We start from the raw sequence: 27,734 nt of genomic DNA, 5'->3' as shown, positions 1-27,734 counted from the left end.
GTATACTGTACTGTATATTGTCAATATTGCCACCACATCCCAGAATCTGTGTCCACACACACACACACACACACATATATATATATATATATATATATATATATATATATATATATATATATATATATATATATATATATATATATATATATATATATATATATATATATATATATATTAGTTTTTCTCATTATTGACATAATATTGAATCACTCTCGTACTACAGGCTTTAATCAACAACACAACCCTTAACATAACATGTTTATTGATGTACATTTTTTTCTTCATCCAACAAAAACGATGGACTGCGTTTATGTTTGTATTAAACTTGCATCAGTTAATATGTGAGTATTTTGTTCTTTGGGTTGTATCACTGAACACTAGTTTATTGTGAAGTCAGAATGGGCACCAGCGAAGGAAAGTCAAGGAAACTCATGGTTTTATTATACTCTTTTATTGCTAACTTTAAGAAAACGCAAGGAGAATACATAGACGAGACAATTTTTTTTAAACTTGTTTCCAGAAGATCCAACAAAAATGAGAATACAATGTCTTGGTTTGAGAGATAAAGGAGCCCATGAGGGCAGCCTACAGAAAACGCTGGGAAGTTAACAGCATTTGATATAAGGGTCCCCTATAACTATCCCATCCTCTGAAATGTGTACAAGACTACACATCTGTTGACCTTACGGTGTTAAAATTTTATTTAAATTTTTTTGTGTGATATAATGATATTATTGCTACTCAATACTAATAATTTTCCCTCCTTCTAAGGCTGGTATTTAAAAAGAGAAAATTTTAGATATTTCACGGCTGCCAATAACTGGGAAACGTCTACATTTAAAGTCCCCACGCGTGTAGTTGGCATCCAAAAGGCTGGAAGTCATCAATATTATGGAGCTGGATTCTTTATTATGAGCACCACGTAAGGTTTATTCCAGGGTCTAATATTCCTTTACTATATGAATACGACAGGAAATCTGGAGAGATAATCCTTCGTGTTGCAAAATAAATAATTAATCTCCACATGAGCAAAAAACTCATTAGTTTAAAATCCATTTGGCAGCTACTTAGTGTAGTTCAGAAATATTCAGTCGTGCATAACCGTTTGTAAGAAAGGTGTTTAGAAACATACGGAAGTCAGGAAAAAAAATATAAATATAGTAGATCCTGAGTTTAAGTGGCTAAGCCGCTTTAGAAGTCCGCCAATGGCAATCAAATCTCAAAAGAGCCTTGTTTAGCGAGGGTTGTGTGTGTTTCCGCGCAGTGGACCTGGCGGAGAAAGTGTAGCCAAGCTACAACGCTCCCTCAACAATAACTCTCATCATTCAGGGTTGGCTACGTGTGTTTCTTCAACTCTATACACATTTGAAAGAGCCTGGCTATCGCGTATAAAACTGACTACAGCTGATCACGAAGGTATTATACAGCTACCTATGTACAGTGCAAATTTGAATTATGTACACATACTTCAAGACTCTTTCAAGTAAAAACTAGTTCTCACCCACAAAAAAAAAATCCAAAGATTTATACCCATGACTTTGATGTTTCCACTGTAACCCTTAACAATAGTGTAACATTTATAAAATATGTCTATTGAACAAAAACACGTCAACACTCCCAACGAACATGAAGTTCATCTCTTTCATGGTACAGAGACTGATGAAGGAAAAAACATGCCTCTCACGGGTTGATGATGAGGGATGATGAGTAACAAATGTGATGACGGATGAATGGCGGGAACAACTCCTAATGAGACACAACAGAATTATCTTAAAAAAGAAAGAAAAAAGAATAGAATCTAGCTAGGATATCTTGAAGTCTTGGCATCCAACCAATGAATAAAAGTAGATTCAGTGTGATAAAGCAATACTAAATGATAAATTCTCTATAAATATCTCGACATTGAAGGCACTCATCTGAATGGTTTAGCTATTCCGACTTTTGATTCTACATCAATTAGGCAAACCATTGACTAGCCTTATTGTACTCCATATATTCTTTACTAGAAACTGACTAAGGACCCACGTTGGTAGGGATGAGGTGATGGTAGCACACAATACAACCATGGTGGCAGGGATAGGGTTGTGGTGGTGGCACACAGCACAACCACAGTGGTAGGGATGAGGTGGTGGTGGCACACACCACAACAATGATGGAAGGGTTGAGGTGATGGTAGCACACAATACAACCACGGTGGCAGGGATGAGGTGGTGGTGGTGGCGGCGGCACACAGTACAACCACGGTGGCAGGGATGAGATGGTGATGGTGGCACACAGCACAACCACGAAAACAGAATCCATGTGCTGGAGAAACAAAACACTTAAAAGTAAACATACAAGGAATGAGGGTGGATTTTGTTGTATGACTTCCAAAATATGCAAGAGCAGGCCGGTGTTGTGGGAGGTGTGGAGTGGTAGACGAGCCTGCAGGAAGTGTGGACAAGTGGCCAGGCGCGTCTTTAACAGAAAATGGCCACAGGCGCGGCAACCTCCAAAATGTCCACATGGTCGATGATCGTCATTGGGGCTAAAGACGCAGCCATCACCGTTGGCCACAAACGTTGTCAACATCGCAGTTACACGAGCACCACCATGCCAAAAGTAAAGTTTGTGCAAAGATGAGACAGAGGTATAGCATCGTCTATGTGAGGAATGCTCGTGCGTCACGCTTACTAGATGCCAGGCGTCCTGTATGTAAAGAAAAGGGAACCCCCACCCTCGCGGGCCCAGGTACGTGACGACTGGTCTGGGCCGTGATGATGGTGACCGGGAGTGATTTTGGTGGTGGTAGTGGTGGAGGTGTTGATGGTGGTAGTGGACGACGTCAGTCAGTCACTCACACGTTGATGGTGTCAGGGCAGCCTGGCAGTGAGAGGCAAGGCTCTCTGGCACGTGCTGCCTCACTTGAAAATAAGGGTCCAAGCTTGGGGCTGCGGCCCAGCGCGGTGCCGCAACGCCCACCACAGACTGCTTGCGGGCCGCGCCGTTACCGCGGCACAACCACAACCTGGAGTCTCAGTAGGTCTTTTATGATGAGAGAGAGGGGATGAGATTGTATGCCTCGAGAGTCGACATGAGAACGTAGAAGATCCACAGGAAGACAAGGAAGGAGGTGGTGAGGATCTTGGACACTTTGGGACCACCCAGCTCGCCGCCAATCCTCGGGCTTCGCCTGATCATCATAACGGCTATAGCCACCACAGCCTCCACGCAGAAGAGTGTCACAGAAAACGCCAGGCTGTGGGAAACAAAAGTGAGCTTGTGAACGACTCTACCAGAGAACTGATTTTATAGTTTAATAAGACTTTGTACAAGTCAATAAAAGGAAGGTGTGTGTGTGTGTGGTAAGTATGATAAAAGTCTTAAAATTACGAACCACAGAACATTCTCTGTGACAATGAATGACACAGCAAATCGTTATCTCCTAAAAGGACAAGACTGACTTAAAAGGTTGCCTTCTACACTGCAGGTAACACTACCATGTCTTACACATACTACTACATATGTACGAATGCTCCTATCTTTTTTTGTTTTTACTCAAATTGGCATCATCAATTCCTCTGCTAATAACTGTGACCTCTGGATCTCTAACTTTTGGTCGTACTGCTCATCAGTCTCCCGGACTACAATATCCACTCCCCAACTACGTGCTTCTCTTGTATAATTTAGCTATAACTATATTTTACTCTGACTGTCACGAATATCTATGGCCACTCTGCCTCCTCACTATACCTGTACTGACACACTACTCCCATTTCCTGTATGTACAGTACAGTCGGGGTCAAAAGTCCTGTCAACACTCCTGCTGCTCCACCAACCCCAAGATTCAGACTCGTGAACCCGAAGCCTCCGTGGACAGAATAATGCACCAGTGTCTCCCGCTTTGGGTTCACTGTTTGAATCTTGCTGTTCGTGGAGCAGCAGGAGAGGCGACAGGACTTTTGACTCCAACTGTACATTGTTTACATACACTCTTGTCTCTAATTACGCCTTCCATCTACACTCACGACTTTTCCATCCACCTAAACTTACTGCCTCCAGTCATTACCACCCAACTACACTCTATCACCTTTAATTTATGCCATAAACCTTGGCTACGAGATTCGTCCTTGCATACTTCTGGTTGGATCTATTTTCTGAACCTATTGTTATTGAGGTCATTGTTAGTTTATACTTCAAACCTTATTTTTCATGTGTTATTTGTATCTTGTGATACTGTCTAGATCGATTTCACAGATAGTCACTTCATTCGTCTTTGCTTACGTCTTCTTCCTTATTATTTATATTCAAGTTTATCATCCTTATCATCCTGTACTTCATATTTGGCCATACTGCCCACCTCATCTGCCTCTTACGATATGCTGTCTGAGATTACCTGGAGATTAGACACCCCAATTTGTTTCATTTGAAAGTCCACGACCCTAACGCTTACCTGAAGGGATTAGGTTCGGTTGGGGTATTTTTTCGGGTGAAATAAGCTGCGATGTCTATTCTTTAGGTGAAATAAGCTGGGGTGTCTATTCTCTAAGTGAAATAACCTGGGTCTAATCATTCGGTGGCCTCCTCTCCAATTCTAATCATCTTACTTACTTACACAACTTCTTGTAATTTCTTCTTTATTCCATTAAGATCTGGTCACGGTGACTCAATGTGCTTTATCTAAATATTCCCTTTCCCTTATATGCACTCCTGTTCACCCAACCCAGCTAAGTTGTTGGAACATGAATGCCTTGTCGACTGTATAAGTACAATGATTGTCGTCTCTCATTATGCAGGCCTCAGAAACACTCACTTGCCAGGCAGGACCTTGAAGTCGTTGCCCTTGGCGTTATGGAAGATGGCAGCCATGGTCCACGCAATACCAATACCCAGGAAGACGTTGACGGCGTTGGAGCCCGTGACGTTACCAACTGAGGCGTCAGCGTAAGGATCCTGCTGGGCTGCCACTTTAGAGGCGAAGGTGTCTAAGAGGAAGGGAAGTCACGCATTAGAAAGTAGACCACTGTTAATCAGTCTGGTGTCTGTTATAATTATCATATGTTTTAGGTCAATATGCAAGAAATTCTCCTGAGATTTAATTGAATTATTGGAACTAGATATGGAGTTTGATATGTGATTCATCTGATATTGAAAATATGGTTTTAGATTATTACATTACCTGTATAAATGATGTTGATACTGTTTTTGAATCTAGAATCTATGAAAGAAAGCACCAACATGTCTTTGGTGTGCGAGAAATACTATTAAAGTACAGAAGCCTTCAGCACTGTCAAGGATGGCATGCAGTTAGTGAAAGAGGAAGCTGTAGGAGTGGAGGGATGTTGCCATGGTCAGTGCAGGTGCCAGACTTTACTATGTCTGTCTGTCTGTCTCGACTTACAGAAGGTGAGGAGCATCTCAGATCCTGCGACCCAGACCCATAACTTGTTCCTCTTTATTTATCTATATAAAGCTTCTTCACAATGATGTTTTGTAACTATGTAGTTGGTAATTGGTACATACAGTACACTAGCAAGCACCCAGAGAAGCTTCTAGTCTTTTTTGTGAACCTTGATCCTCTACTGTATGGCATTACCTCGAGAACTGTATCTTGAGAGAGGTAGGATATATACTACCTTGACAAGACTGAACACATAATGTACTGCAAGCTCTTAGTCTTGGCCAGTAATAATTCCAAGAGATGACATAGATCACAGGCAATGGTTCTGATGTTTACTATATACAGTACATATTGATATTATTTAATGTCAACAAAAAACTGTTATCACTGCAGGAATATAAAGTTGTTTATCTTATATTCTAGTTTAACATGAAGCTTAAGAGGCGGAGTGTGAAGGGTGGCACCTGCTCTGTTACCAAGTATATGAGGGCCACTCCCTGCCACAAAGGGTGGGTTGGTCGGTTACCTGGCACACTAGTTCCGAGGGCCACAATGGATATGGCCGTGACTGTGTCTCTAAGGCTGATAGTACAACCGAAATGACTGGCCACATCGCCCATTATTGCAGTCAAAAATCCAATCCCTGCTATAGAGATTACAAAACACGACCATCCACCTTGCCGGTCTGTATGGGGTGATGTTAGCAGGAGATTAAATTGGCATGGAAAGGAGTGTTGGAGGTAACAGGAGTTGGTAGGTAAGTAACGATGTGGGTGGTGCTATACTTATCACAAAAATGTCAAAGACGAAAATATCATCACGTTCATAATGATAATTGAAGTTGGTGTCAAGGAGATATTCTTGTGATGGAACACAGAACCATTCACATTATATTCTATTAGCAATACTAGGCTCAGAACAAAGAAGGTTAATATTAGTAGTAGTGGTGGTGGTGGTGAAGGTAAACACTGGGCGAAAAGGAGCACCTGTTGAGGGTATAAATTAATAGGAATAGGTGGTCATAAGATTAGGAAATACAAGACTTAAGCTCAACGTCGGGGTAAATACAATAATAAATATGATCCGCTGAAATACAGGCAAAAATAATGGTAATACAGCGTGACCTCAGTACCAGACAGACTGACGGGTTGACGGTACTCATGGTGAAGGGGTTAGTGTATTTCCCAACCAAAATATTGTTCTTGTATTTTGTCCTGAGGGAGAATGCAACACGGCAACTACGGCTTACAAACGGAATGCCAGAACTCGTATTTACATACCTCTATCCTAATACAACATTTTACAATACTCAATCTCTGAGAAGTAAATAAGGATCGTTCAAAATCCAGAAAACAAGTGGATGATTTGGGATGTACTGTATATTAATGATTTAAACATTGACTCTATAATAAGAAGATGCTGGTACGCTAAGTGTTGGCAGAGAAGCAGAGAGACGATGATTCCTGGTGGCTGTCGGAGTACCTGGCATGGAGGTCCCAAGAGCAACAAAGGTGGTGGCGGTGACTGAGTCTTTGAGGTAGATGGTGCAGCCTACGTGACTTGATACGTCACCTATCAAGGCTGTCAGGAAGCCCACCACCGTTATTGATATGATGAAGCAGGGGTACCCACCGCCAAAGGCTTTATACCGGAGAGGTGATTAAGAAGATCAGCGTTAGAGGGCAAGAACATGTAAGAAGGAGATGTGGAAGCAGGAAACACATTTTCAAACACAATGAAAATAAGGAATCAACAAGGAGACTCCCAGCTGCTGCATTAAATATGGGTGCACACTCCACACGAAATCCAAACAATTGTAACAGCAGCGCTTCACTGAAAAAGCAGCTTGTAAAAATAATACGCATTATTTACTCACTCTCAGATCATGCAGTATAGGCAAGTACACACACTCACACCAACACACACACACACACACACACACACACACACACACACATATTTATTGTTTATGTCATGCACTTGATTATAATGAAATCACGCGGTGTATATGAAAGCAATATGATATACACAATTGCTGGAATATTTATGGTAATATGATGCTAAGTAAAAGTCAGTAATTCTAGGGCATAGAAGAGAATGGTGAGAAGACTGAATTAGGTATGAGATAATAAATGTGACGTAATAAATACAACTTTATCATCAAATGTTGTCCAATCAGGTTTTTAATTCACACGCAACTACATTATCTAAAGAGGGTAGCCATTATCATTTCCTCGTCGATGGTCCTTGAACGTATAATGTAAATTTAGTTAAAATACCATACCATTATCTACGGTCGAACAGAAACCTACGAGTGTGATGTAGGTTGTCATAACCACAGCATCATTTAATATCCTACATTTGGTAATTTCACTACTGGTTATTCTATTCAATAAATGTCATGTTTCCGGAGGATATAATTTGGACAATCTCATTGTAAGTAATTTTAGATTAGAGATGACTTGGCACAAAATAGAAATTTCCTGTAATAACTGACAAGTGGAAACATTCCTCTCGGAAACCATGACTGGAAGAGCTTCTTCCTGAATCTACTTTCACGTTACCTGGAACACTCGTGCCCAGCGCTACAAAGCCAATAGCAGTAACCGTGTCCTTAAGTCCTATGGTGCAGCCCACGTGAGAGGCCGTGTCACCTATAACTGCCGTGACCACACCAATGGCAAATATGCTCACAACGAAAGTCGGGTAGCCCATCAACACGTCTGAATTCGATAAAGGATATAAAATTAGGCTGAATACTTAGTACTGTCGAGTTTGATTAGATCATCAGTCACACTAGAGCAGTTTAAGTAAGTAATAAAGTCTAAAAGCTGGTAAAAGCGAGACATCACAGGAACTTCTAATGAAGACAAAAGCAAGGATGCAGTCAGTAGCGCCTGACAGATACAGGTTAGTCCTAACATGAACATTTTTTTAGAGCAGTGTAGTCAAAACATTTCAGATAAGTTATTCACTATGGTTTATAGCTACTCGAGTCCTGCTTCATTGTTACCTGGGCAGACTGTGTTAATACGCTACTAACTAAACTCAAGGAACTATTCTCTAGATACAATTTTAATTAGATACCAGCTTGACTGAAATTAGGCGAAGCAAATACACAAGCTAAACTTAATGAAAGTTTGCAGTTTATAGAGTTAGTGCATTGTTTGATACACTGATGCTGGCGAATCTCTTTAATTAAAAGAATATGAATTTTTTAACAGAACAAATATGAGCATAAACTACTTTAAGTAAAACATTTTTCTTTACAGAATACACCACATATGAATTGGTAAATACTTACGAGTTCTTGTTCTAAATCAAAATGATAGGAGATCAGATCAGATTTATTGACTTACGTCACTTATGTACAAAGTTCAGAGCAAAGTTCCATGATCTAAATACGACCCTCTATGTCAGCGACATTGTTACCATATAAATCCAGGGAGTTTTAACACCGTCGCCGTACAGATAACTATGTGCTTATGACACTGTCGCCACACAGAGGATCAGAATGTTGACACACTTACTACATTGAGAAACAATGTTTTGACACTGTTACCACATGATGAGGTGCATAGCTAAGACTGTTGTCACATGAAAACTTAAGTAGCTACGGTATGTGACATGAGATGGCAAGACTGTGATGTACACATGAGCTAATGGTGGAGTGATGGTGGTGTAGTAATGGTGGAGTGATGGTGGTTTAGTAATGGTGGAGTGATGGTGGTGTATTAATGGTGGAGTGATGGTGGTGTGGTAATGGTGGAGTGATGGTGGTGTAGTAATGGTGGAGTGATGGTGGTTTAGTAATGGTGGAGTGATGGTGGTGTATTAATGGTGGAGTGATGGTGGTGTGGTAATGGTGGAGTGACGGTGGTGTAGTAATGGTGGAGTGATGGTGGTGTAGTAATGGTGGAGTGATGGTGGTGTAGTAATGGTGGAGTGATGGTGGTGGTGTAGTAATGGTGGAGTGATGGTGGTGTAGTAATGGTGGAGTGATGGTGATGTAGTAATGGTGGAGTGATGGTGATGTAGTAATGGTGGAGTGACGGTGATGTAGTAATGGTGGAGTGATGGTGGTGTAGTAATGGTGGAGTGATGGTGATGTAGTAATGGTGGAGTGATGGTGATGTAGTAATGGTGGAGTGATGGTGATGTAGTAATGGTGGAGTGATGGTGGTGTAGTAATGGTGGAGTGATGGTGGTGTAATAATGATGGAGACAAGATTAATTTTTTCTAGAGTCAATATTTCCATAGTTATAAGTGAATAATTGAGATGAAAACTCGAGTTCTTACTAGGGATGTCTAGATGAAGGTGTTCCATGACCAAGATGAAAGGTTAATGGTAACGACACAGTGACAGGTGTGGTATGAAATAATTGTGTATTGATGATGAAGCTTTTTTGTTTGTTTATGGACAACTAATGACAATACTGTATACTATAAACACTGATGGGATATCACTAATGGTTGTCTCTAGATGACTGTTCAAACATTTGTCATGATCGACTACGACTGAGGAACCTAACCTAACTTAACCTAACCTTTCCTGACCTAACCTAACCTAAAATACGAATAATGACCTTGACTAAACAAACCCAACAGTCAGTAGTCGGGGCTGATAAGGACCGAACTTTTGGTTATCTCCATATGGAAGTGTTGTCATGATATACAGGAGGTGAAAAAAAGCCATTCTTGATGGCTAAGTATAATGACACAATGAAGCAGTGGGAAGGGATGAGGTAAACGAACACCTTTATAAATGCTGTTAAAATATCAAGACAAATATTTAGCCAGGGAAGCGCAGGAGAACACGAGGGACGTAGTTGTTATAAAAGATCATTCACTATATACCACACGATTGGAATAACTCCGTACAAAGGGTTGTATTCAAGTTTATCAATCTCCAGACGCGGGAAGACCACTCTCAAGCCGAGTTGGGTCTTGTCACTCATATTCAGACCAACTCTTGGGACCACAAATGGCACGAAAACTTCCCTCTGGTATGGGAACTGCTGTGCTAATCCTTGGCATATGGTTTTCAGTGAAATTTGGTTTAAGGAAGCAGCAATAATGTACCACAGCGCCACAGGAAGCCAGCAGTACTCACAGAGAGGATGGTGGTGATCAGTGTCGCCAGTGGCCCCGACCAGGTCAGGTGTACCTGCTGCCATAACATACCTGGTACACTGGTGCCAAGAGCCACGAAGGCAATGGCAGTGATTGAGTCCTTCAGACCAATAGTACAGCCAAAGTGCGAGGCGAAGTCACCGATAAAGGCAGTTAGAAGTCCAACTCCCATAATAGAGATTAAAAAGGTGGGGTATCCCTTGAAGTATTCTGTAAGTTGGGGGTAGAGAGAACAGAAACAAAGATATTTAACAGGCAACAGTTTACTATTTGGTCGCTTATTTCTTAATTTTGTTTTCTTAGTTTATGCATAGTAATTTTTAATGAGCTGAAATGGCTTGGACTGAAAGTAATTCCCCACCACCTGGAACTATAATGAATTCTTCCTGTATGGAGCTTGTATCAAACACATGTAAACATAGAGAAGCGACAGTCTTTGTAAGTTTGCCAGGAAATTGCTAGTGTCTACATTAAGCTATCATTTGTTCTTTGGGCGACTACATTAGATGCGTAAATTATAAATTTAATTTTAGCTGTTTTTAATTAATGTCGTAAGTAATTGCAAAGCCTGTATTTAAGAGTTGTCAACATCAGCTTCAACTGGCTCTTATTTATGTCGGCTGACCTCGATATTTGGTCTTGATCCGTAAACTTCAACTTGACCTCCACGTGAGGCTCTACAATACCTTCCACTCGGGGCAATAAACTAAACAATATGTACAGTAGCGGCGGAGTAATGCTTCTGTAGATTATGCGGCAACTTTCTTAAGACCCGAAATGATATCAATGGATGAAGGATGATCTATGCCCGAACTAGTACAGTATTACCACAAAGTTATATAACGCGAGGCAGCCAATCTATTATGGCGAGTCCCCACATTCCTGATATGGTGCAAAGCAGCAGGGGATGCACCAATAAGCGTTGCGGATCCAAACCGTTTCAGTATCGGTGTTATGCTACCGCTGCGTCGATTGGTTCATTGTGCTCATATTGCACCACACCACTAGGGACTTGTGAGTAGTGATTCCCAGGTGACCAGCTGAGGCATGTTACCTGGCACACTTGTTCCTAAGGCAACGATCGCGATAGCTGTCACTGTATCCTTCAACCCAATAGTGCAACCCAGATGAGAAGCAAAGTCGCCAATAAAGGCAGTAACCACACCAATAAGTGATATTGAGATCCAGAAAGTGAGCCAGCCGTAGAGATAATCTGTTGGAAAAATAGTAGAGATAAGGGCATCATGGTAGCGAGTCTCGGGTGAGCTACCAGGAGAGTTGAGGAAGACTGTGCCAGGCTGAAGCAAATACCTTCATTTCATTATATTCTCTTAATCATATTGCCCAGGTGATATAATATAGATCAGTGTAAGTCACGCGATATGGCAAAGGAGTTCTGAGCGTAGAGACTTGTTCTGATAATTATAATAAGAATGACCAAAAAATATTTTGGGTAAAGGGGTCTAAAACTAAAAACTACAACCCAAAATATATTTCTGAGAGACTATATTAAAATTTAATCTTACCCTAAACACTATCATTTAGGTATGGGAATCTGATAAAAATATTACAGACAAAGAAAAACATTTCAATCCGACGTGAAGCACATGAGAGAGCGCTAGTTTGTGAACACTACCTTTTCACAACATCGGGTAATATTGAACAGGACAATTTCAGATGTAATAAAAAAAATAGATCCTTTCTCATAGAGTTAAGGACATCACATTTTTATGGTACTTAATTGAGGTAGTTGTCAATGGCGCTCTTAAAGTAGAATAAATGAAAGAATGAAGTTTGCTTCAGACCTTTTGTACTTGGTGTGTCGTACAATGATAGGAGTTGGGTAAGAGGCAGAAAAAGCAGAAGTAATGGAAGTAGACTAATAACCTGTGAAGGCAATTAAGAAATGGAGGTTTATGATGGATATCAAGGATTTAGACAGAGTGTGGCAGGTCACTTGGAGCTGTTCTTGGTGTCTAGGAAAGTAACTTTTCATGGGAGAGAAAAATAGCTCTCCTCCCATGCCACAGCAGTACTCTCATGAGTGATGCTGGTCGTCTGCAGGGAACCTCAAGGGGGAATAAATAGTAGGCTCAAGGAACAAGGCAACTCAACATGGAGTAGCTGTTTTATCGTAATGGCGTTTCAGACAACTTCGTCGACCATTACCCGGTTATAGTAACACTCTTAAGGGGGTGTTACTCTTCTTGATATATTAAAGTGGCTCAACAGGTATGGTTTTAATCACTGTTCACGAGTGTTACATTCTATACTATACACAACAGGTATTAAGAATTACAGTAAATTTGTAGTCTAAGGGTAAAGTATACACATAGCAATATAATACGAGTTAACCTTTCTTGCAAACACTTGTTACCTGAGACTTGTAAAACTGCATAATTCTGAAACTGGACGATGTGGTCACCGAATTGACAGTAATAGAGATTTATCAGCTTCTTCACCTGTTGCCTTAGCCCTACTATTTATATACGGTACATAATTATATTTCTAATGTATATTAAAATAGAGTAGGATTGAGGATTATAGAATGAGGAGGAAATAATTGATTGTGTAAGACTTTGAAAGAGGAAGCGATTTTGGTCGTCGACGAAAGAAAGGAACAATTAATGCAGGATGCAGTTTTCATACAGTTAGCGACACATTAGCAAATACGGATCTTTGGTTTTGGGTTTTCTATTCTACATCTGTACAAGCATGTGATTTATATTTCAGTTTGGTTATTTTTGTATAGAACCTAAGTTTATTATTGTCACGATACTACTGATTACTTGCATGGACATTTGTGACACGGAGAATATACTCTCGCTCTAGTTACTATTCGGTTAGTTTAGAGTTACAATAAATTGATCATAACATGGGTGTATCTTTATAGCATTTACTACGACTATTCCTACTCCTACTATACTACAACTACTACTCTCTCTCGCTCATTTTTTCTTTCTTTCTCTCTCACTTTCTTTGCTCTCTTTCTTATTCGATAATTCTCGCTCTGTCACCAGCTCTCTGTATCTAACAAGACACTCAGAATAAAACAACATTGTTATGCATCAATTATATTACTACTCCAACATTTTCTATATTAATAAAATCCAAAATAAAATGCCAGTGTGTCTAGAAAAATAAAACCGGTTAGAGTGAGCAGCAGTTCAGAGGGTTAATGACTATCTTCTAACTTTCTATTTTGGAACTAATAATATTATCCAATGCAAGAATCTGAAAAATAATAACTTTGTACTAATTAAAAAAAAAATATATAAGTAAAAATATTCCAAATGTGAATATTTCAAGTTATTACACACGGTATTGGTGAAATATAAAACATTTGGGAACTTGATGACAAAGGTTTATCTTATAACCAAGTCAGTGAGGAGTGACTCATGTGCTGGTACACCAAAGTCTACTTGTTTGGAACACAGGACGTTCTACAATTGGCTGCATAGGCTTTATTGAAGACCAGTCTGTTCCCAGTTGTCCCAGTCGCTTACTCCAGCAGAAGACTCCTGAGCTACAGGTCATTGAAGTATCTGAGAGTTGGCGACCAATCATTATGATAACTAAGGCCCCTAAAGGAGAACTTCCGGGAACATAATTTAGGTAAGTCTAGATGCAATGTCCATTCGGATGTTATCATCTTATCCTAGAGTCCCAAACAAAACTTCTCTCCTGACATCAGTGTCCCGCTAATGTGCGTGGCAACAGTTGAACAGAAGAGGTCTGACATGAGAAGAAAATCTTCCCTCAAGATTTCTCTCAAGGGAAAGGACATAAGGAGCCTCGACTCTTTATGCACGCTACAGTAGACGTATTATCATTAAAACCAAAAATTCGTTCCCTAAATCTTACCTCTCGCGTACACAAGAGAGGCACTAACACGCTCCTTTTGCTCAGGAACAAGTCATTGGTAGAAGGCGCCCAGGGGTCTACTGTACAAGAACCTCCCGAACACAATTGGAAGAGAGCTTGGGTGACTATCACACGACCTACTATAAAATAGGAAACCCCACACATCCGAGACAGACTTGATACAGCTCAAGTAGAACTCCAAAAAAATCTGAACTAGGAGCAATGACAACCGCTCATGGACATAAATCTGTAAGGAGACGTGTTAAACAACTGCTCCCTTGTAAAACTGTTATTGTAATACGAAGCAAAAGAAAGTAAAAACAAAAAAGTCCACTGTTACAATATATATGCAACACTGGCAGCAAAACAACTCGGCTTAACAATCTCAGTGCAAAGTATAAACTTATCCTCCAAATAAATGTGCAATCAACAGACAGACACGTCCTGATCTAATGAAGTTGTCGGCTTGAGAGAGGTTGGTATTGTAAACCTGATCTGTGGCCGGGTCAGTTAAATTAGGAGAGGGTCGCGCAATAGCTGCTCGGCTTCGCATCTAGTCACCCCTGAGCCTTCCGTGGTAGCCCTGATCTCTCACTTCCATTTACTTTAATAGGACGATGACTTTCATGGGTGAAGTGGCTGGTCTTCACGTGAGCCATCCACCAACATCAGGGTTCACGGGTTCCAAATAAATAAGGTCTGGCGGATGTTTACTGGAGTCACTCTGAGCTGACATTTGGTTGTGAATCAGCACAAGTTGAGTATAAAAGTGTTAAATACTGAATATATGATGTGCACTGTTGATGACGACAATGACACACATACTCACACACACACATATAAATCAAAGGTAATTATTATTCCTGACAAAGAAAAGAATATCACATCACTTTAGCTATAAAATGTGTACAATATAATAACAACTACGTTAAAATATGCAGGAAAACAAGTAAAACTTTTCTTAACGATGTTAGATTATGAAAACTGTGACGTTCCAATATTGTACACTTTAATTTAATAAGAACTCTTAATTCACTCTTCAGAAAAGTAAAATTCAAATTCTTATATGACATTTGAAATATGATTTTATTCAACTCTGATGAGCAACAATGGACCTTACCAGTGGGTGGAACAAAGGCAAACAGCACCTTCCAGAACACTGTGATAAAGTGCATCACGTAATCCATGCAGGAGGGCAACTTCTCCTCGCCTCCTTCTTCATCTTCATCGTCCCCTTCTTCGCCTGCAGGAGTGATAATAGCTATAATATACATACGGGAAGGGATACATCAATATGGGTCACATAATTACTTGTTTTACAGAGTGAACATTTACAACGGGCTGAAGTTACTGGCAGATAAGTAGTTGTTTTAGGGATGTCACACGCCCTAAAACTACAGCCATATTGCCCAAAATCTTCCTAATATTCTCGTCCTTCTTGACTAGTAACGCAGGTCCTCAAGACGTTATAAGATAGAGTAAAGGGATTTGTTGAATGTTATATTAATATGAGTATATCCATTAACTATTTATATAAATTTTGAATGCTAAAACTTTGAACTAATTTCATCTGGTACTTTTCCTTGAGATTGTATTCAAGATGAGATTATTTGAGGTAAATCATTATGTAGATTACTGTCCCAGTTTCCAGAAGAATTATATAAAATATCTATACAGAATTATATGTTAAAATTACGTCTATTGATGTAGAAAACGGAATTTCTTTTGAAAATATTTTGAAAATTCTACTTAAAATTACCTTTAGGTTTTTTTTGGAAGAATAAACAAAGATGTTGAAGGGACATAAATGAATAAGGGGTAAAGTTTCTATTCTTGGACCAATAATACAATGAAGTAAATAATAACAGTGGTCCATCAAGCAGGAGGGGAGGGGGTGACTGGACATGGTTCAGGACTGAGACTTACACTGGTGGAGTAAAAAGGAGTAATATACCTGATAAGGGAATACATAGAGGGAAAAAAGGGGGTAAATAATACATACAAGGGATACTTATAAAACACATATTGGGTGAAATCTCTTGTGTAGTGTCAGTCTCTTATAAATGATCTTTGGTTGAAATAGATTAATGCAAGTAACCAACAGCGGAAGAAAATGATCAATATTAAATCAATCCAACTTTTGAATGTAATATACCATAAACATAAGAGAATTACTGAATAAATTTGCATATGATAAAAATAATGAAATACAATATAAACCAATAATATACCGGAAAGTAAAGTATAAACAGTAAACAAAAATAATCTTCAGTTGCAATAGTTAGAGATGTTAAAACTGATATGACTTTAAATGTTATATAGTCACTCCGAGGAAGACTCACGATGAGGCTATAGGAATGTAGTGAATCTTAACATTGGTGCAACAGGGATACAATATAAACAGAGGAAGCAAAATAGAAAAAAAAACCCTAATAATTCACCCAGGTATGATCGTACAGGTATCACTTCAGGTACAATTAAAGGTAAAGGTACAGGGAAAAATACAGGTAAACAATTAAAGTTACTTGTCAAGGTATAGTTACAAACAATGGTACAGATAAAATTAAATGTGTAATACTTTCAACACAACAACAGTGTATAAGGGTGGTGACAGGACTAAGGGGCGGGACTGGAGGTGTTCTGTGTATGACAAACTGTAACTGAGAACTGGTTACAGTGACAATAATGTGTACTTATATCACTGTAATAAGAATCATTATGGTAAAAATTGGTTAATCTACTTCCTACGTAATTCAGTTAGAATCTACTATTCTAATGTTAAGCAAAATTACTTGGACAGTGACTAAAAAATCTACGAAGCTTTTCAGTTCCAGAAATAATGGGAACCATAGGCGATTAATGTCTGTAACTTACAGGGAAACTACAGTAATGGAACTGAAATAATAAGCAGGCATTAACCAAACCTAAGAGAAAATATGAAGTCCAATAGACATATTTCACCTACCATAAGTTTGTGCAAATGGTTGCATGAAGAAAAAAGTACATGACATGAGCGCAATTCTACCATGCAAAATTATTGAAACTCTTACACCGTATTAAGCGCTACAACCCTAAGCACACACACACAAATAATATTTTCTGAAAATAATTATTCTTTAGGTTGAACCGTCTGTTACATATAAAAAAGGTTAATAAAATAGGCGCTATATTATATATATATATATATATATATATATATATATATATATATATATATATATATATATATATATATATATATATATATATATATATATATATATATATATATAAGTCCAAGATAGGATTCATGGATGGCTGCAAGCAAAAAATAATGATGATATACAGCCGGCACGTTGTAGTGACGCGTGCAATCCACAGGACAAGGCAACAAGCACGAGCACAGGCTGCCACACCACACATCACCGCTCCACCTACCATTTGGAAGCAACGCCCAGCAATAGCAGAAGTGGTAGAGAAGGAATGGCAGAGTTAGCTTTGTAAATTAGTCACAATAACTCCTTAGAAGCAACTCAAACTATCTTCTAGACAAGATTTTACCTTTGTATATACATATATATGTATGTGCTATATTTAATAAGGAATGAAGCTGAAGATATAGAAATAAAAGAACAAAATAGGGGTAATGTCTTATTCACACGTCTTCATAACACACGTCTTCCACCTCAATGCGCTACTCCCCCAGCTTGACCCGCCCTGACAGTGTTCAGTACACCACCAGGGTGTTATAAAGTTAGACTCAAAATAGCGGACTCCAAGAAATATTTTAGAATGAAGAAAGAGAAAATAAAGTGAGAGGCAGCCACGTCGGGTGCTGGCAGGAGATAGGTCATCACTTGTAACCTCAGTTCGTCAATGATATTTTAATAAAGCCCGACAGTATGTTGTTATCGTATACGAACTCTCGATATTTTGCCGGGAGTTTCCGATAACAATCTGACCTTCGGCTATTAAGTTTTGCTGGGCCTCTGTACATCCTCAGGAGAGGTTACCACTTTGAATCCGACCAAGTACTTAGTAACACCCTTATAAGAGTGTCCAACACGCTATAAAAGGACAATTTAACTAGGGTTGGCTCAGCGGTGGAATGTGTCCACTGAGATAGAAACGAAGAAACTAAACATCACCCATTATCTTCTTTTTTGTTTATACTTCATGAGACTTATTACCTATTAAACAGCCACACACACACACACATATATACTTTATATACATATAATTTATTTAAACATGCAAGAAATATCCCGCATTGAAGCAGGGTGGTGGCCGGGCAGGCTGTTCCAACATCAGTTTACAAGGGATAATGTAGGTACAAGGAGAGAGCCCAGTCCTCCAATCAAGATGGATACCAAACCTTTGGAACAATCCCTTACTCTACCTACTGAGTGCATATTTAATTATTATACCAATTCATATTGTATTATCAATTTTACCTCCTAAGTGAACTAATATGAAATTTTTTTTGGTGAACTACTCTATGGTCATTCAGGTACATGCAATTATAATTATTAAATTTATGAACAACAAATTTTGATACCGTGTCTTTGTTGTCATATGTGATGTGCTGTGTGTGTGTGTGTGTGTGTGTGTGTTCCAGCAGGGTGACGGGCAGCAGTAATGGAACATCTTGGGAACACCATTTACCCGTGGGGCCTTTACTGTCAGCTCTAGTGTACACCCACCAGGTGTAAGCCCATCGTATAGTGTACACCCATCGTATAGTGTACACCCATCATATAGTGTACACCCATCATATAGTGTACACCCATCATATAGTGTACACCCATCATATAGTGTACACCCATCATATAGTGTACACCCATCATATAGTGTACACCCATCGTATAGTGTACACCCATCATACAGTGTACACCCATCATACAATGTACACCCATCGTATAGTGTACACCCATCATATAGTGTACACCCATCATCATACAGTGTACACCCATCATATAGTGTACACCCATCATATAGAGTACACCCATCATACAGTGTACACCCATCATACAGTGTACACCCATCATACAGTGTACACCCATCATATAGTGTACACCCATCATATAGTGTACACCCATCATATAGTGTACACCCATCATACAGTGTACACCCATCATATAGTGTACACCCATCATACAGTGTACACCCATCATACAGTGTACACCCATCATACAGTGTACACCCATCATATATAAACTGTACAGTAGCCTCTCTGCAGTGTACAGTATTGTTTCTGAGGTACAGTAAGCCATCTTGACTGTGTGTCGTCGTCTGGACAATAAAGTGAGTTAACCAGGTCTTCCTTACTGCCTCAGCTGATGATCTTTTGCGTACGTCATAAGTGTGTTTCTTGTGACATTTTTTCCTGAATCTATTTTGATTACTAATATACAGGTAGTTTCAAGGCGCAAGATCTTCAACTATCACGTATGGAAATTTGAATGTAATTTGAGATGGCTGCTTTGTGAAGTTAAAAGTGGATAATAAGCCTTGTGTCCGAGACTTATAATTGGTTTAATAGAATTTTATATTTTCATTAATTTTTTTATCATTACTCTTCATGCTCATTCATGCTCCATATAATAGATCAGGAAAAAAGGAACATTTCCAAATTTATTTATCTTAAGCCCCATCCACAAATGACTATCATTGTATTAATTCGCATATATTTATTTTTCAATAAATAATTATCTTGTATTACTGTGTACATGTCCCCAGTGATACTGAACAGCGGTATGTGAACAGTCATAATTTGGGATGAGAGGTCACCAGAGGCTGAGAGGCCAACAGAGACTGAGAGGCCAACAGAGGCTGAGATGCCAACAGAGACTGAGAGGCCTCCTGAGGCCGGGAGGTAGCAGAGACCAGAGGATATGTTTCAAGATATACAGGAGGATTTAAAACTCCAGTTATCTCCAAGACTCTGACTTCAAGCGTAAGGAATTGCCAACCTAGTCTTCTGGCTACCGCACAATACCGACTGTTTTATGTATGTGGTATATATGTACCAGAATATGTAATACTATATATGAATTCCTGATATATCAATATTATAATTTACCAAGTAGCTGAATGCTGTGGTGATGATAAAGTTCTCAATTTGTGCTGATCACTCATCTTTAATAAATCATGTTTAATTTACTACTTAAGAGTTTAATACTTCAAACTTGATAAACATGAAGAATCACACTAAGTAATAAGCAGTGATTATTATTATACTCATGAGGCATTAGGTCATAAACATTCTGAAACTGCATCTCATGTTAGTTGAGAAGAAATAATTAATACAGCTGGAAAAGTGGCTCTCTTATCATCCTGGAAAAAGACATCAGCTGCAGAGATATAATGAACGCTATCAAAACAGACAACAACTCACCAGCCTGGACTGTGATAGCCTCGGCGAACTGCTCCCTCCAGGAGGAGGAGCCGACGAGCATGGAGGCGTTGGCCTTCTTCACCAGCTTGTCAACCATGTTCTGCAGGGAGAGGACACCTGATTACTGCTGCTCCTGTGCTGCGTCTGGCACACGGTGCTTGTGGAGAGATTTACATCTAGTCATGTTAGTGACTTTTAGCCATCATCTCAGTGACAATCACAAATGAGGAGACAAAGTAAGTTCAGGTTGGCTTTATGGTGTTTGAAACAAAGAGATTCCTTAGCATCTTGCCTACTGAGTCACTTACAAGGGAAGCCAAGCGGCGTGTGTACGACCAGTCAGGGTCCAAGTACTGAACTATGGAGAGAAGGCCGATGAGGGTCACATAAATGTACTTCTTTTGGGAAGCGGAGTTGCATTTATGAAATTTGTCAATTGTTTTACAGACCCAGTAGCTATCAATCTACCTGTGATCTGCCAAAATGTAAAATAAAGCAATCCAGGGTTGCCTTTGGAGATGATGTACAAGAGACAAAACAGGTGAAAAACTATATGAACAAGACTCGTCTAAGGCCACCAATACTGTCTGCCATGAAGCAACATAAGCGGATACATGAGAGCTCATTTGGTATCATAGTGTTGTCTGGAACACCCATGGGAGAGCTGCTACTACTCTGCGTTTAAGGGATTGCATACAATGGCAAAGCTCTATTAGTTTCTTTAGTGAAGGAAACAAGAGTGGTGCTTTATTCTTCGTAATGTGTTCTGTCCATTAACATCTCACAGATAATTATATTTTCTAATTTTAATTCTTGAAAGAATTATTTTGTTGATGGCCATAATAGACATATAAATATTAACTCTACAAAAACTAATATATATATATATATATATATATATATATATATATATATATATATATATATATATATATATATATATATATATATATATATATATAACGTTTATGTTTCAATTTCAAGCAAATTGCTCTCCCACAGAATCGTTAAGGCTGAGTCACACATGCGTTTACACTTAGGGACTTTACCTTAACGACAAAAGTAATTTCTTCACTGCAACACTAATAAGAATTAAGTATTTACCGTTAGTGTTCTTATTTCAACAAAATTTATTGTAACTAACCAAAGTTAGTTAAGTTGGTTGGTTTTAGACTCACCTGTATGAGGGGTTACATTAATAAGCCTGCTTCACCCTCACTCTCAGGATGTTGTTTCTTTAATGTGGTCACTTGTTAAGCCGTGACCTCCTCGGCCTCCACAAATGTCCACCTGAATAATGAAACCTAAACGATGCCCACTGCAGCTTTTTTATCTTATTATATTTTGATAACATCATTGATCTGTTGATGACAATGACTCAGTGTGGGTGCTCACCCAGCCAGCCGGCACCACAATCTAATTGGAACATCAATGAGAAATTCTGCCATATCCAATACACAGTATACTGTATACAGTATATACACCGAATGAGGCACCGTGGATGTTCTTTACAGAGGAGAAGAGAAGTAAAACAACAATCTACCATATCTCACTTGTAAAAATTGGAGCAAAGTAAATTTAATTTGAATTATTAACAGAAAAGCATCAGAATATGATGTACTGTATATACATTTTTTTCTTTTAATATTTATAATATATTTTAATCCCAGTTCACGGACGTTGTGTGTGTCTCTTAGTCCAGAAATGATGGTTAGTAATACCAATTTTGGTTTATTTGTTGATGACAATGTTCGCTCATTTATTTCTCAATCAGACTGGATAATGACTACTCGCTGATGTTAATGCTGTGATGTATCACTGCGGTGCAACAGCCGAGTCTTTTATCGCTTTTACTAAGATAGTAGTTGTAGTAGTCATGAGCAGTTAAATATTGTGAGCTATATTTGTTAACTATTTACATAACATCTTCCAACTGTTAACTTGTTACCTATGAATCAGCCACACTGGACGAAGGTCTCCGTCGTCATCTTGTGAACATGTTCTCATCTCGGTACCAATAGTTTCCATCCGTAAACCCATTTTGATATCCTCATAGCAGTATGCAAAAGTCAGTCAGTGGGTCTATTCAACAACTGCAGGCTTACATTTCCACAAATTTTGCTGCCATATAAGCATTCATTTTCTTAGATTACCTGTATCTTATAAACCAAATGAGCTCTCAGAAAGCAGAGTTGGCCGTGCGCCACGGGCAGCTGTCTCTACAGTACACTGTATCAAAATGTTACCGGGTTCTCCTCAAGGGACAGAAACTCATTGACCATGTTGTCCACCAATTTCTGCAATGCGGTGAAAATTGAAGGGATAAACATTGGCCACAAAAATAGTGATTTTAAGAATGTTTGGTGCAAAGGGTGATGGCACGTGGTTAATGAGGGAGTGTAAGGTAACCTTTGTGGTAACTGAAACACTAAGCTGTATATGCCAAAATGTCGAAAGAATGTAACTTTTTGGTCAACCTATATTCAAAGGAAAATTAAGTACGTCAGAAGTGAGCAGAAGGGATACTATCATGAGGTGCATCTTTAAGTTAACTGGTATACATTTTGGGTTGTCTGTTTTGTTGAGTTTAAAACCATGCCATTCAGATGTTATATGGTAAAAGAGGGAGTAAAACTGACAAACTATTTATTGAAATAAAAAATTTTCTCTAAAAAAGCTATTATCATTTGTCTCCAGCAAGAAACTGTGTTAGCGTGGGGACTGTGGCTGTGTTCTTGCATCATGCAATGACATAAAATGATTAATGTGTTTTGTATCAATTTAAGAACTTGTCAGCTGCAGGTCTCATGTTTTCATGGTTCATGAAAATTCCTTCATGATAAGGACAGAAGCAGCAAGTACACCAGTGAGTGTATAATCTACAAAAAAAAAGAAAAAGAAAAAGAAATATATATATACTGTATATATATATATATATATATATATATATATATATATATATATATATATATATATATATATATATATATATATATATATATATATATATATATATATATGTGTGTGTGTGTGTGTGTGTGTGTGTGTGTGTGTGTGGCTTCGTAGTTCGGTTGGCAGAGCTGTTTCCACGCAAGCTATTGGTCATGGGTTCGATTCCCGACCAGAGTGGAGGATCAGCCAATCTATGGACTAGCGTCCTGCCAAGGCGGCTAGATGCCAAATTTTGGACATCAACATACACAATGTGAATATATTAATATATACAGAACCATATACAAGCACATATATATATACAAATAAACAAACACAGCTCCCCAAAAAACACTGGACAGTTAAAATTGTATTCACCTACATCATGTTTATGTTCACATCATTACTTTTCTCTGGATACTGTGGAGTCTGCTGAGCAACTGGAGGATCGGACACTAAACAAAGGAGCGTACTTGCTAACTACTTTACTCAAACAAATCTTTTTGAGGTTTTGGCCCAAAGAATAAATTCCATGTGTACCCTGTGTGTCATAGGTGATTAAACTGGGTCTGAGGAATTCTTCCCCGAGTATTGTATCCATAGAAAATAAGAGCAGAGCCTTGGAGGAGTGTGGGTGGTGAATTGTCTGTGACCACCGGGGGAAAAACTGGGTGGGAGGTGTGAGTGGGGGAGCAGAGCATCACACTGTACGGAACTTACATGTTGAGTGTTTCTAAAAAGAATTCTCTGGAAATATATATTAGAAACGAATGACATGAGAATAAATGAAAGTGATAATTTTATAATGGGAGGTGAACGGTTGAGGTTTGGTTCACCACGAGACGACCAGGACGAATGAGATATGTTTGACTTTGTACAAATAAAGTTCCCATCACTGACAGATGTCCTGATTGAAGCAAGACCTTGTAGGGGAATAAAAAAAAATCTATTGTTGTATGCAAGATAGAATTAGTGTTCAGTTAAATTAAAAACCAAAAAAACAAACAAACATAGAAGACAATGCAAGGAAAAGAGGAAATTGAAAAGTTAAAGGATGAGATTATGATGCGTGTTTTCCAGAAGAAGTTGATTGAGAAACTTAACAATGAAGACTTTGGAATATATGAAGTTGAAGCGTTGTTGAGACACACTAGTGAATAGGATCCTGGAGGCTGCTACCTTGGTGGTGTGGCAGAGTGTAAGACGGGGTATGGAACAACATGGTGACGGAAAACATAAGAAATGAAACAAAAACGAGGGAAAAGTATGAAAAGAACTGTTTAGGTTTGCCTGCAGTTAGTGAAAGATGGAAGATCAAGAATAAAACATACGAGACTGTGAAGTGAAAAATAAAGAAACTTGATCGATAAGTGAAAGAAGATAATAAAAAAGAGAAGTGAGGAATAAGTCAATAGAGGGGGTAATTTAGATAAAAAAATGTTAATGACAGATGAAGAAGTTTATAGGGAGAATTGGAGGGAACGTTTGAGAGAATTACTAAAGATAGATGATACAATAAAAATAAACAAAAGAACAAGTAGACTCAATTCTCGGCGATAGACGATTAGATACAATTCAATAGAGAAAAAGACATCACAAAAGAGGATTAAGATCGGATAAACATGGATGAGGAATATATAAGTACATAGATATCAGTAGCTTATAGGCCAGTTGTTAATGTCTGAGTCTTGCTATACTGTATGTTAGTGTTAGGTAAAAGAATGTGTGAATATTATAGAGGACTAGATCGTTTGAGTATGGCACAACTGTTATTTGGCGGGATGGTGATCGATAGAGTACGAAGCTTTACAGGTTAAGGAAATAATAGGAGGTAAAGGTTGAGTGTTGGTCAGGCATTTACAGTGGGCCAGGTGGTAGAGGGAAGCTTAGGGATCATAGGAAGAACTACTATGTTTGCCTTAGTGAATTAAAAATATCTGAAGGGATGTTTAGGTAGACGTGAGTTTGTTGTGCACTGTAGGTGAGAGTGTGTTGTGTACTGTAGGTGAGAGTGTGTTGTGTACTGTAGGTGAGAGTGTGTTGTGTACTGTTGGTGAGAGTGTGTTGTGCACTGTAGATGAAAGAGTGTGTTGTGCACAGTAAATGAGTGTGTGTTGTGCACAGTAAATGAGTGTGTGTTGTGCACAGTAAATGAGTGTGTGTTGTGCACAGTAAATGAGTGTGTGTTATGTACGTTAGAAAGGCGAGTGGTTTGTGCACTGTGGATTGAAATAGGTCAAGTACGAAACTAAGATGACTGAGTGACATGCTCATTGTTAGCAGCCGGGAGTAATGTGTATGTACTGTAGCAGTTAACTTGGCTTAATGAGACTTTTTTCTGACATGCATGTAAGGAGGAAGAAGAGGAGGAAGTCGTATAGTTTCAAGTCTCTTGACCTACGCGTTGAGGGGGAGTTACTGAACTGCAAAAAGATTAAAAGATTATAACAAGTAGGTGACGACTCTAGCCTGTTGACGGAAACTCTACATTAAGGACCTGATAGTCACTCTTGGGAAGGCTAGGTGACGACTCTTGCCTGTTGACGGAAACTCTACATTAAGGACCTGATAGTCACTCTTGGGAAGGCTAGGTGACGACTCTTGCCTGTTGACGGAAACTCTACATTAAGGACCTGATAGTCACTCTTGGGAAGGCTTTTGTGGCAAATGATACTATTAATCGCTTATAAGGTGTGAAGACGTTTGAGTGACTTAGGGTGATAATACAACCATCTGAATTGAGGAGATTTTTCAGCGTCATAATATCACAGAAGTCATCCAGAGTAAAACCAGTTTGGAAGGTCTTTTCTTATCAATATAAAGCTTCTGTCATAGTCTTAGCTCAGTTCTTTCACTACAGAGAGAAGAATTTTGTTTCCTGCATGTAGTAGCTTATGCCAATTTGTCTAAAGTCACAAAAATCCTATCGTACTAAATAATTCCTGTGTAATTCTCTCTCTCTCTCTCTCTCTCTCTCTCTCTCTCTCTCTCTCTCTCTCTCGTGATCAAGTAATTTATCCCACCTGTAGTAATACTTGTCATTCCTCATCTGATCCGTATCTCAATTCTTAATAGAAACACCTAATGAGAGTGATTACGCATTAAGATAAAATAAATACTAAATTCATAATAGGGAAACAATATTATGCTATACTAACCCTGTATTCCTTGTTTTCCTTGACTCTTATCTGGGTGCGGGTAGCTGCGCCGAGCTTAGGTTTGCCCAGGAGTGCGATCTTCTCATCTTCAGTCAGTTCTGATTCCTTGTTGGCAAACTCGAAGCCTAAATCGTCGTCGTCTGCAAGGGTGGTGGAGATGTGAGTTGGCGGACTTGTACAGAATCCTGGCACGAAGTTATTAACTATTTTGTGCAAAGAGCGTCCCTAATATACTTAGTTCTGTCCATGGTAGCGTCTGTAGCAACCCAGAAAGCCATTACTGCTAAACCTTTGCTAACATTAACACATTTACTTATAAAAGACACAGGCCAAGTATACTCTAATACTTTACTGCCATGAACAAATACATTGAGTCTTTTCCCCACAGTACCTATGAAAGAACGATCAAAACTACGATACCTGAATTATTATCCCAAAGTCCTCATTATTATTAATTCCCCATCACAAGAAAAGTCAAAAATATTTTCTCTGGCACAAAATAGACAATATCAACGAAGCCAATTTTCTGTAGTTCATATTTCACAATACAAAAAGAAAGTTTGCCAAGCGTTCTAGCAGCTGAATCACAACGTAGACGCACACAGATCAACACACACTGATTATGTACAAGATCTATTATTCAAAATGTATATAAATGTATAATCTATATTCTTGATACATTTCCTGAAGTAAAAAGAGAGAAATATGGACACAACTTGATAAATAACTTGCGTAAAATCTCAGCTCATTGTCTTTATTGTAAAAGAGAATTATAAAAAGCGAGAAAAATATAATGATAATAATAATAAAATTAAGGTAGGTAATATAGTCTTAAGAAGATGAAATAATTTGAAGTATTGACTACACATGAAGCAATACTGATAAAGA

At 38.7% G+C, this 27,734-nt stretch overlaps 1 protein-coding gene across 1 annotated transcript; it reads right to left on the bottom strand.

Annotated features, from left to right (window-relative positions):
* Positions 1–438: 438 nt before the first annotated feature.
* LOC121856099 (sodium/calcium exchanger 1-like) lies at positions 439–26,986 on the bottom strand. Its single transcript, XM_042351416.1, has 6 exons — positions 26,847–26,986; positions 20,758–20,857; positions 15,502–15,624; positions 7,948–8,106; positions 4,796–4,967; positions 439–3,241 (listed from the first exon to the last, which is right to left on the bottom strand). Exons 2-6 carry the CDS (start codon positions 20,852–20,854, stop codon positions 3,031–3,033), a joined length of 762 nt encoding a protein of 253 aa, XP_042207350.1. The 5' UTR covers positions 20,855–20,857; positions 26,847–26,986; the 3' UTR covers positions 439–3,030.
* Positions 26,987–27,734: the final 748 nt, after the last annotated feature.

Source organism: Homarus americanus, unplaced genomic scaffold (genome assembly GCF_018991925.1).
Source record: "Homarus americanus isolate GMGI-L3 unplaced genomic scaffold, GMGI_Hamer_2.0 scaffold11628, whole genome shotgun sequence".
In the NCBI taxonomy this organism is placed as follows: domain Eukaryota; kingdom Metazoa; phylum Arthropoda; class Malacostraca; order Decapoda; family Nephropidae; genus Homarus; species Homarus americanus.
Note: the sequence above shows the minus strand (reverse complement) of the source record. Positions and strands in the feature narration are given on the sequence as shown.